The following is a 12308-nucleotide window of genomic DNA, read 5'->3' on the forward strand; positions in this document are numbered from 1 at the left end:
GAACTCGGGTTGACATCAGTAGTTCCCAGTTCAGTTTTTTGTTAAAAAGGTTACCCAGATAACTGAAATTATCAACCTTCTCTATGTCAGAATCCCTCACCCTGTAATTGCGGATTTTAATATTTTTTGGACCGCAAGTCATGGCAAAAGATTTAGTAAAATTAACCCCAAGATCTAATTCTCCCATAAATGTATCAAAGGCATTCAGACAAGTCTGCATGCTATTGGGGGTAAGGGTCATCAGGACAGTATCGTCAGCATATGACAACATTGGGATTTTTTTCCCATTAATCTTCGGGAAGTCAGCGCCAGTTTCAATCAAAAAACCTTCTAAACCATTTGTGTAAACCAGAAATAAAAAGGGAGCTAAAATACATCCCTGACGGACACCTTCAGTAGAAAAAATATGTCTTGTTCTTTCTCCTCCTGGACCATATCTGATTCTGACAGTTGTGGCGGTGTGTAACCTACGGAGCAGAGTTACCAAGGGCTCCTCAAACCCCATAGCCCCCATCATACGCCACAATTTTTCCGTGCAAACTGTATCAAATGCGCTCGACAAGTCCATGAATGCCAAGCAAATAAGATTTTTCTTGGCACCCATATACTTGCCCATAATCAGTGCTAAATTCAAGCACTGTTCAGTAGTTCCCTTCCCTCTTCTGAACCCATACTGTGATTCTACAATGAGCCCAGTTGATTCTGCCCAAGTTTCCAAACGAGCCAATATCACCCTACCCATTAATTTACAGGAGGCATCTATTAACGATATTGGCCTATAACAGCGTGGGTCCGACTTATCTCCTTTTTTAAAAATAGGCACCACAACCGCCTCTTTCCATGAGGTCGGAATCTGCCCTAATACTACTGCCTTAAAAATGTTCAAAAGCAAAGGACACCAGACCTTCGGGTTATGTTTAAATAGGTCTAAGGGAATTGCATCAGGGCCGGGGGCTTTTAAAGCCGCCCCCTTAGTCAAAACTAACTCCAATTCCTCAAGCGTAAGTGAATCGCTGAGTAGTTTAGCTGATTCCATATTAGAGTCACCATATTCACCATCTCCCATGGTAGCAATTTGGGTCAATTCATTAGGATTAAGGATTTTATTATAATGCGCTACCCAGGAATTTTCAGGAATATGTACTCGAATTGTATAGTCTTCCCCTGTTTTTAAAAAAGGCCTATTTATTGTCTCCCAAAAAAGCCTATTATCCCTTAGATCAACAGCTTTATCCAGGTCATCCCATGCTTTAGTCCTCAAATCATTTTTCCTCTTTCTAATTGCCTCCCTATATCTTTTCCTAGCCAGTTTAACCATTTCTCTATCACGTGGTTCCTGGCGAAGGGCCTTTGTTAAATAGGTTTGGGCAGATGAGCATTCAACGTCAAACCATTTAGGACCTTGTTGTCGATTACTCCCCCCTGTCTTTACAAGACGTGAGGCAACATTACTCAATAGTGTTTCGAAACTATTAACTACATAGATCGGATCAGCTATAGGTGTCAAACAAGCTTCTATATGATCTGCGTTTTCCTTAAAAATCTCCGTTTCCAATTTCTTTACATCTACTTTGTCCCACCTTAAGGTGATACCCTTATTTCGACTAAATATTATCGGTTGTTCCGGGCACGGTCTTTTCCCAAGAGCAAAATTAAAACTCAGGATTAGGTGATTATGGTCACTAGCTAGGTTCGCCTCAATTTTAAAATCCTTCAAGAAATGAGAAGACTCCCTAGAGACCATAGCAAAATCAATTGTACTCATTCTACCCCCTGTTCCTTGAAAGGTGGGTATATTAGATGGGGCTGAGAAACGGGACATATCTAGGATACATAGATCATTATTCATGATAATACTATTTAGAGCTTCCCCTTGTTTGGAATGGGTAAAATGGGCGATAGGTTGGTCAACTAGGTCCAACATACCACACACCCTGGACCCACTGAATTTACATAGCTCACAATTGAAGTCACCTAACCATATAATTGAAAGAGGGAAAACACTATTTGTCACCTTAATAATTTCCTCCCGTAAATTGTCAATAATTACAGTTTCATGAGGATCAAATATATTATAGTACCAATTAATAAGAAGAAGATTTTCCGGGAATAAACCCTTAATCATAAGTAATTGGTACCAAGGTGATTCCAACACTCTACTCACATATATTGATTTGTGGCTTACACAGATCGCTGTCATTAACCCACCCTTTGCTCTCCCTGAACCCACCCTTTGCTCTCCCAATGTAGCTCCCTGAGGCTAGGCAGGGCAGATGACCTAGGGGGCAGGCCAAGCACCAGGGGGGCTGCGGCGTTCTGAACCATCTGTAGCTTGGTCAACAGACACTCATTTATGGAAGCAAACAAAGCGTTGCCATAATCTAAGCGACTGATAATGAGTCCCTGAATCAAGGGTTTCCTGGATTCAAGGGGGATCCACTTAAATATCTTACGCAGCCGGCGCAGGAGGCCATAGCAGGTATGGGACACAAGATTAACATGGGATTTCATAGAGAGGGTGGGTTCAATCATAATTCCCAAGTCGCGAATCACCTCTTTGGGCTCGGGACATGGTCCCATTTCTTGTGGCTACCAATCCTGTGTCCATATCTGCTTGGCCTTACCAAACAGCATTATTTCCGTCTTGCCGCAATTCAGTTGGAGTTTGTTGACACTCATCCAGTCCTTGATGGCAATCATACATTTCTGGAATCTGGAACGAGTGTCAACAAAATCCAAACTGCAGGTAATCAACACCTGAGTATCGTCTGCATAAGATACTGTAGAGAAGCCGTAAGACTTTATTACTTTAGCCAGAGGGGTGAGGTAAAGATTAAAAAGCAGGGGACTTAGAATTGACCCCTGGGGAACTCCGATGGAAAGGGGAATCTTACTGGATTCCAAGGTGTCCACCTTTACATAGGTGTACCGGCCGGCCAGATAACTCTCAAACCAAGCACTGGCTTTGCCTCTGACACCGATCTCCCACAGTCGTTGATGAAGAATACTGTGGGAGACGGTGTCAAAGGCAGCCGATAAATCCAGCAAGACAAGGACAGCGGACTCACCCCTATCAAGAGAGAGGCGGATATTGTCCACTACCTCCATCACAGCAGTCTCGGTCCCATGAGCAGCCCGGAACCCCGACTGTGAGGGATCGAGGAGACCCTGTTCCTCTATAAATGTTGAGACTCGCTTGTTAACAAGATGCTCCAATACCTTACCAAAGTAAGGCAGAAGCGAGATCGGCCTATAGTTGGACAAGATGGTAGGGTCACTATTATTTTTTTTTAGAATAGGCTTGATCTAGCCACCTTCCAACAACTGGGGAATGAGGCGAGGTCAAATGAAGCATTAAAGATGTTGGTAAGAGAACTAATCAAAGAAGGGAAGATCTTATTACACTTACGCGGGATCACAGAATCTGTGGGGGAACCAGATTTCAACTTACTGGACAAAGTGTAACAAAAATCACTACTCAACAAGATGTTTACTTAACAGTTCAGACAGTATCATTATTCTGAGCCATAATCTGACTCCTCCGGACATGATATACTTTTGGCTATACCGGACGGCTATGCCCTCTACAGGCAGGACAGACAACTACGCAGAGGGGGTGGCATTGCCATTCTGGTTAAAACTCCCTCTCTCTGTGTGATTAAACCTATACCTCTACCCTTATCTCGTGTGGAAGCACTCTATTTTTGCATAACCCCATCTCCCTCAATTTCTTTCTCTGGGATCCTTATTTACAGACCTCCTGGCACTAGGGCCAGCTTTCCTTCTGAACTTATGACTATTCTTGAACCGTATATCGGAAAAACAGCCTTTACCATCTTGGGTGATTTTAATTTTCACCTAGATGAGACCAACTCTAAAGACACTATTTCTCTCGTCGAAACCCTCAAAGCGTGTGACTTCATCCAGCACGTAAATAGTCCTACACATAAGGCAGGACATATTCTGGATGGCCTGTTTTCCAACGACGACAGGCTTTCCACTGGCACTCCATTACAGGTGGTCTGGTCCGATCATTTTGCTGTACCATTTGATCTTGACATCCCCGGCACCTGTTCCTCCAATCATAATAACACTCCCTTTATTCTCAGGAGAAACTTAAGGAATATCTCAGATGATACTATTGCCCCTTTGATCTCCACTTCCGAACTTCTAGCTGTCACGGATGCTTCAGAGGCAGCCCAGTCTCTGACTGACTCCATCTCCAAAGCAGTTGAAAATCTTGCCCCCGCATCCCTGTGCTATGTAGCACGCCTTAAACCTACTGCACCCTGGTTCTCTGACCAGCTTAGACTTATGAGACAGGGCTGCAGGAGTAGTGAAAGGAAGTGGAGGAAATCCTGGGACCTAAAAGATAGAGAGGCCCATAAATCTGCACTACGTGCCTACAAATATCAAGTGATTATTAAGAAACAGGAATATTTTTCAAATCTGACCAGCGCTCTTTCTTCTTCAAGAGATCTCTTCAAAATCGCTGACTCTTTATGTTCCCTGCAACTTCCCGACCCAGTAGTCAGTTCCCAACAACTCTGTAACGACATTTCAGACTTCTTCCACAACAAAATACATGACATCCATGTCTCTCTCGAATCCCACCGTCTTGTTCTCGATCATAACACTCCCCCCCTCATATCCAATCTCGATTCACTAGGCAAGGACCCCTCCTGCCTTCTCACAACTTTCCCCTCCCTATCCCTTGAATCTCTGAATTCACTTCTTGACAAAATTAAATCGGCTTCCCCCCTTGATCCGATACCCCTTAAAAAATTGAAAGAGTGTAGAATACATCTCTCTCCTCTTCTGCTTGACGTCTTAAATAAGGCCATCGCTCAAGGCTCTTTCCCTTCCATTTGGAAGAAGGCAATAGTCAAACCGCTACTTAAGAAGCCAAATCTGGACCCGGCCATGCTGAAAAATTTTAGGCCCATTTCGCTTCTTCCTGCACCCGCGAAGTTGCTGGAGTCGCATTTGAATTTCCATCTATCTGCCTTTCTCGAATCTTCTGAATACCTGGATAACACTCAGCACGGTTTCAGAAAACACCACAGCACAGAGTCCGCCCTTACCTATGTGGTCGATAACATCCGACGCAAGGTGGACTCTGGCCAAACCACGGTCCTAGTTCTGTTGGACCTCACGGCCGCTTTTGACACCCTCTCCCCCGCCATCTTGTCATCTCGGCTAAGGGAGGTGGGTGTCACTGGATCGGCCCTGAGTCTCCTAAATTCCTTCCTGACTGAAAGGGAACAGAGAGTGATGCTTGGGAACCACCTCTCCCCTGCCAAGTCTCTGCAATGTGGGGTGCCACAAGGGTCGGCCTTAAGTCCGACCCTTTTTAACATCTATGTGGCCCCCCTTGCAAGACTTATTAAATCTCAGGGGATGGAGGTGGTATCCTATGCAGACGACACGCAGATTATGGTCTCTCTTGCTCACACCTCGGTTAGTACATCTGCCGCCAGCTTCAGGGTTTGCATGCAGTATGTGGCAGACTGGATGACTATAAACTCCCTGAAGCTGAATGGTGAAAAAACCGAGGTGTTGATATTTGGGAAGAACCAGAATCTGTGGTCGAGTGAGTGGTGGCCTTCTTCTCTTGGCATCTGCCCCACTCCCTCCCTATCTGCCAGAAATTTGGGAGTGATATTTGACACCTCACTCTCTATGTCCCTGCAAGTCAATAGGACCGTTGCTACCTGCTGTGGTGTGATTCGGGTACTCAACAAAATCCGTGGGTACCTTTCCCCCCAGGCGCGTAAACAGGTTGCAGTCGCCCTGGTGGGTTCGAGACTGGATTACTGCAACTCCCTCTATATGGAAGTCAACAAAGGGTTGATCCACCGTTTGCAGACTCTTCAGAACTCTGCAGCACGCTTTGTTTTGAATCTCCCCAAAGCCTCCTCTGCCACCTTAGCCAGGAAGGAGCTTCATTGGCTTCCGGTACAGCATAGAATCGCCTTCAAAATCCTCTGTCTCACCCACAGAGCATTGATGGATGGTCCTGTTAGTGCCATTGGCTCTCTTCTCTCGCGCTATGCCCCCACAAGAAACCTGCGCTCTGCGGGACTCTGTCAACTAGCTGTCCCTCGCATCAAATTTGTTAGATGGGGAGCCAGAGCCTTTTCCGTCGTCGCTCCGCAATTGTGGAACTCCCTCCCCATGGAGATAAAAACTCTCCCTTCCATCGACTCTTTCAAAAAGGCTCTAAAAACGTATTTCTTTAAGAAGGCCTACTCATGATTAAATAGGACTAGGTAGGGCCTTAAGCTGCTGTATTTAATCTAGGCGCCTTGACGCCCACTGGGCTAAGTACGCGCGTTACAAGAAACCCCTCATTCATTCATTCATTCAATCAATAAAAGATGTAATGTGGTACATTTAAAAAGTAAACGTTGATTACTAGGTTATTCAATTGGAATGAAATTATATCTTAGGCTCTGGGACACACTCTGTAAACTGAAATATCCACCATGTTGCTTTGACCCCGTGCAAGACCTGGCAGACACTGGTCTACTTAAAGCACATACTCTCCCCTTGTTCAATAGCTTTTGGTACACTGTTAAAGAAGTGACTGAGAAACTGTATCTTGTCCCCAAACAACAATTAGTGCATGTGTGGCAATCTACCCTAAATATTAAGTAAACAGCTCTGCAGCTCCTAGACGCTGAGGTGAATGCTACAGAGGATAAGATGTATCTTAGGAACATAGCTCTTTACAACGCATCCGATTTGATTGCATGCCATTACAACAGGTCGTTACAATGACTGCGTTGTTATCACGCAATACCATTACATCATTACAACGACTTGCAGTAGGAGCCGCGCCGGTCTTAGGAATAGTATTATTTACTATTCCTACTCCAGTTTGCGCAACAGCAGGGAAGGTGTTGGATTTTAAATCCAATACCAGCGCGCCCCCTACTGCAAGTCGTTGGAATGACTTGCGATGCAACGGTATTGCGTAGTAATAATGTGGTCGTTGGAACGACCGCATTGTAATGGCATTGCTTTGTGGAAACAGCGTTGTAAACGCTGTTTCCCGTATCTTAGCTAGGGGCTGGCGGAACGAGATAAGCAGCAGAATTACATGAAAACTCTGGGATATTCCGCATAGTTCTGTAAATGGGTGGAAATCGGCACATCGTGCTGCTTGTGTGTTTTTTTAAATACAGGTGGTTGTTCCGTGCTGATAAATTAGCACGAATGACACCGTGTGGCGCTCCAGAGGACTCTGCCTCTCGAGCGGATTTTACTGCCGCTCGAGTCGATTTTCTACTCAAGCGGCAGCTTTGTTACCATGACCTTCCCTGACCTCCCACAAGGAGAAAATATTGATGGGTGCCCTTCTTGTGTCCAAAAATCACTGGGGATGCCAACTCTTGTTCGTCAACTTGCTGTTGGCGAGCTGCGCGCAGCATACAACTCCACCATGCAAAGGCTGACAGAATTTGGGCAGAATTCTACATTACATGCATAATGCAGAGTGTCCAAAACTCGTCCAACTCCGCTGGCGGAGTGTAATTTATCACCCACCCTAATCTTAGCACCGTAAGGCAGCTCTCTATTCATTCAGTGCCATTGTTGGGTGCAGACTACCCAAAACGGATTTCTTAAATAGTGGGCAGCTGATTCCTTTCAAATGGCATTGTCGATGGTAGAGCCGGGTATAAATTACTTCCACCCCTCCATCTGGAGGGTCGTTAGTAGCTGTGGGACATATGTTGGATGCAAATCTGTGACTAGAAGGGTTGGGGTCCCCCTTCATTTGGTTGTAGAACCCTTTGATGGATAATGTGAGTTTCTTCTGCACTGTCTGTAGATCACACAGTGCACCAATATCCCCATGTAGAGGATCTCCCGGACTAAGATTAGCCTGGTCCTAAGTAACATATATGAAATCCTTAGGATTTCAGCATATTTATAGTATGATACATTGCTGGAAAATCTGGTACAAAGAGAGAAAGAATCAAGTTCTGCCTAAGAGCAAAGGGCCAGGTCTACTAAACGTGTTTACATTTCCAAACACTATTGACAGTTTCTGGCAACTCTACATTTCAAGAAAACCTGTTTACCTTTAAAAACAGGATCCCAGCTGTGACAAGACCAAAGACCAGAACAGCTCCCAAAGATAGGCCAAGTGTCACCGACCTTTGGGTACTTGATTGGCTTTCTGTAGGGGAAAAGTACAGAGGGAACACATTATAACACCGCAAAAAAGGTATAAGAAAATCTAAAAATAAATGCATGTGAAATGTAGCATGCGAGTAGCCAACAAGCACAGTCAATCCTAATCAAATCTGCTGCTACACAGCCCGCACACAGGCTCAAGCTTCGCCTTTTGGATTTTCCGCCTCACTTTGTTTTTTCTAAGCCATTTATCAGTCTTCTCAGTTATGTCTCCACGAGGTCTGCTGGGAGTCAGTTCACATGAATTAAGAGGTCACAGTTTTATAAAGTGTGAACCAGTCTATGATGGGTGTTAGGGAAGTGAAGCAAGGGTGAATTCCACCGTAGTGTACATTACTCAGGGAACATGACACAATAAGCTACTTGTTTAATGGAGAGCACTTCTTTTAAAGGTCATGGATAGATAATGCTCATAACAGTGGCATGGCCTAATGTGTTGTGAGCCATTTCGTGGCGCCTTTCAGACTTTGGCCTAGACATCAGACGCTCCTGAAAGATCACTCGTAAGAGGTACACCTGCAAAGTGATCCCTCAACAGGTGGAGAGAGGGCTACGTGGACACTTTTAAAAGGAAGTATAGCCTATAAAATGTGAGTGAGTTCAAAGCATGGTTGTTCATTTGATAATGTCTACCAAATAGTAGCATTTTCAAATTAAATTCTTTACAAGCAGGACAATATTCTACTTAGGTCAGTATAAGCCTGGGTGAAATGACGAGGAGAATGTGTCACGTGCAATGGTTGCTAAGTGGTGACAGTAACAAGACATAAAGCACTTAGGGCCATATGTATCAAGCACAAATGCGTTTGCAAATGCATTTTTGCTAAATGGTATGTATGTAGCAAATCTGCGTGCAAAATAAGGAATCGCAAAATTTGCGATTCCTTATTTTGCGATTGCATTTAAGGAATCGCAAATTTTGCGATTCCTTAAATGCAAGTTGGGAAGCACCAAAAAAGTTCAATTTTGCATTAAGGGATCGCAAATTACCACCAAGTTGGTGGTAATTCGCGATTTCTTTGAAAAATTCACTTTTTTGCATTTTTCAAAGTGCTATGTGAAGCACATACATGCCCTTAGGGCATGTATGTGTGCCACATGTGCACCCATGCTTATTTCAGGGGTGCAACAGGGTGTCATATGGACCCCCCTGCACCCTTGAAATTGCATTCTCAATTTGTGATTCGCAAATTGCGAATCGCAAATTGCGAATGTCTTCCCATTCATTCCTATGGGCCTCTGGGCGAGGGGAGGTATTCCTTAATTGCGAATCGCAATTTGAGATTCGCAATTAAGGAATATGTAGGACTCGCAAAATTGATTGAAAATCCTACATACATACAGCCTGATTCATGAAGTGACCACAGAATAGCGAATTCGCTAAAAGATTCGCAGAATCCCGGCAGGAGAGCATTAGCGAATCGGAATAAAATAGCGAATTCGCAATACAATTACTATCGGTAATCATGAAAAATCGCAAATAGCGAAAAAAACCAAAATCGCTGTTTGCGAGGCGCAAATTAAGGACCACCCAAAGCAGGTGGTAACCATCAAAGCCATGGAATTTTTTTTTCGAAAAACCGTTGCCCAATCAGTAACAGGTGCAGGCCTGACCAAACACACATAAGGAGATGCTGCAGCAGCATTAGGAGTCTCACAATGCCAGGACTGTACATGGTGGTCAGGCGGCGAAGGCTACAGCGAGCAGCACGGAGGAGACGCAGAATCCAGGAGAGGATATTCCGCCAGCGGGTCACCCTGCTGGGCCAAACCAGAGAGCAAATATATGCAAAGTACCGCCTGAATGGGGCAATGATTATCAAGCTAATATAGGACCTTGACCCCCTGATGCAGCACCCAACAAGGCGGACCAATGCCGTGCCTACACATGTCCAGGTATTGTGTAGCCTGCACCTCCTGGCCTCCGGGAGCTTCCAGGGGATAGTTGCGGCTGCTGGGGGGGATATCCCAGCCCACCATGTCCCGCTGCCTACGGAGTTTCCTTGACGCAATGCTGACCCAGCTACACCAGCACTTCAAATTTCCCACCAGCCAACAGGATTTGGATGTGACCAAGCAGCAATTCTACAATGTTGCACAGTTCCCACATGTGATAGGATGCATTGACTGTACTCACATCCACATCTGCCCACCAGCTGCAACGGAGTACATGTACCGCAATCGCAAGTCCTACCACTCCCTCAACATCCAGATGGTCTGCAATGCTAAGACATACATCACGGACATTGTGGCACAGTACCCGGGGAGTACACATGACTCCTTCATATTCCGGCACAGCGGCCTCCACACACGACTGGCCAGGGGAGACTTTGGTGAAGGACACCTACTTGGTAAGTACACTTGCCCCACAATGTCACACTGTGATGTAGTATCTGCGCTGCACAGGCACTCACCCTCTCCTCCTGTCATGCAGGTGACAGTGGCTACGCCCTCCTCACCCCAGACCTCAACCCTGCGACACCACAGCTACGGCGTTACAATGTAGCACACATATGCACAAGGAATTGCATTGAGCGGACATTTGGGCTACTGAAAAGCAGATTCCGCATACTGCACAAGACTGGTGGGCCATGTACTACAGTCCTGATGTGTGCTGCCGCATTGTGGCTGTGTGTGCAATACTACACAACATTGCTACCAAGCGCCGGATACCTGTAGAGATCTCTGGCAGTGAGTCGGAAGGGGACGACCGGCCACCTGCACATGTGCGTCATGCACGCGGGGAGAACCCAGCTGAAGGACACAGACGCTGCAACCACATCACAATGAACAGTTTCTAGTGCACCCACTCCCCTCACCCAACAAATCACAATTGCATGCCAATGGAAATAATGACAGGAGGCCGATGTATGATGCAGGAATAAATATTATTGTTAAATGCACAATAATAATGTTATGTCTCCATTCATCAAATGCTAGCAGTATTGCGCCATACTGCTCCTAACAAAACACTGGACATGCTTGTATCAGCAGCATGTCCCAGCCAATGTACATGAAACTCAATTGCGCCTCCGGCGCGCAGCACCCAAACGCCTCTCTGGCTCTTCCTCTGGGACGGCACGTGGCCCTGCAGTGGGCCTGGTGCTGTGGCGTAACACGCCAACCAGTGAGGCACACAGGCTGCTGACACTGGAGGTGCCCTCACTGGTGTCGTCCCCCCCACATTGCCTGGCCCAGTAGGATGGAGTGCCAGCACGGCAGTGGTGACCTGCTCCAACACTCGTCCAACATCCTCAACGCATTGGATCAACTGCTGCTGCTGCGCCAGGGACCGTTGTGAGAGCTGGGAGGTGGCATTCCCGATTACATAGTTAGAGCGGGTGTAGGCTGACAGCCGCGTAAGAAGCTGCCGGTGGCGGAGGCGGGCGGAGTTGCGCTGCGATATGAGCGCAGCAGTGTTGGCCTCCATGGCTGTCGTCATGCGCTCAATCCTCTCGCCCACATTGGCCACATTGCGGCCAATGTTGTTTAGCTGCAGTTGAATAGCCCCTTGCCGTCGTGCCTGCAGTTGGTGTATGCGTAGCATCCGGCGCTCAATGCTCAGGCCTGGCACGCGCACAGCCATCCCCCTTCTGCCGCTGCGTGCTGTGTTCTGCTGGCGAGCCCTGCCATGCCTACTTTGCTGGCTGCCCACAGTGGGTGTGCACACTGTCACCACAGTAGCTGCACCAGATGTAGATGGTCCAGCTGGTGGTGGAGTTGTGGTTGTCAAAGGTGCAGCGCCGGATGGTGCTGGCGCAGTTGGTCTTGCCCTGGCTGCGGGGAGAGGTGCTGCGCCTGATGGTGCTGGCGCAGTTGGTGTTGCCCTGGCTGCGGGGAGAGGTGCTGCGCCTGATGGTGCTGGCGCAGTTGGTGTTGCCCCGGCTGCGGGGAGAGGTGCTGCGCCTGATGGTGCAGGAAGTGTCGGTGTTGGCACCTCCTCGGCATCCTCTCGTGCCTCGTCAATAAGCAGCCTGTCGCTGTCGCTGCTGTTGTCAGCGCCACCTGTGAGGGGAATTGGACGTACATTAATTGCATGTATCTGTCACACGTGCAGTTGCTACATGCATGCTGGATGACATTCCCTGCCTGGCTTTGGCATT

At 46.7% G+C, this 12308-nt stretch overlaps 1 protein-coding gene across 2 annotated transcripts in view; it reads right to left on the reverse strand.

Annotated features, from left to right (window-relative positions):
* TIGIT (T cell immunoreceptor with Ig and ITIM domains) overlaps positions 1-12308 on the reverse strand; it is a 211344-nt gene that overhangs the window by 50746 nt on the left and 148290 nt on the right. For both annotated transcript variants that reach the window (XM_078655900.1, XM_078655901.1), the window contains exon 3: positions 8091-8188. In XM_078655900.1, coding sequence (XP_078512026.1) covers positions 8091-8188 — 98 coding nt within the window. The remainder of the gene's footprint in view (positions 1-8090; positions 8189-12308) is intronic.

The sequence above is a fragment of the Lissotriton helveticus genome, chromosome 8 (genome assembly GCF_964261635.1).
Source record: "Lissotriton helveticus chromosome 8, aLisHel1.1, whole genome shotgun sequence".
In the NCBI taxonomy this organism is placed as follows: domain Eukaryota; kingdom Metazoa; phylum Chordata; class Amphibia; order Caudata; family Salamandridae; genus Lissotriton; species Lissotriton helveticus.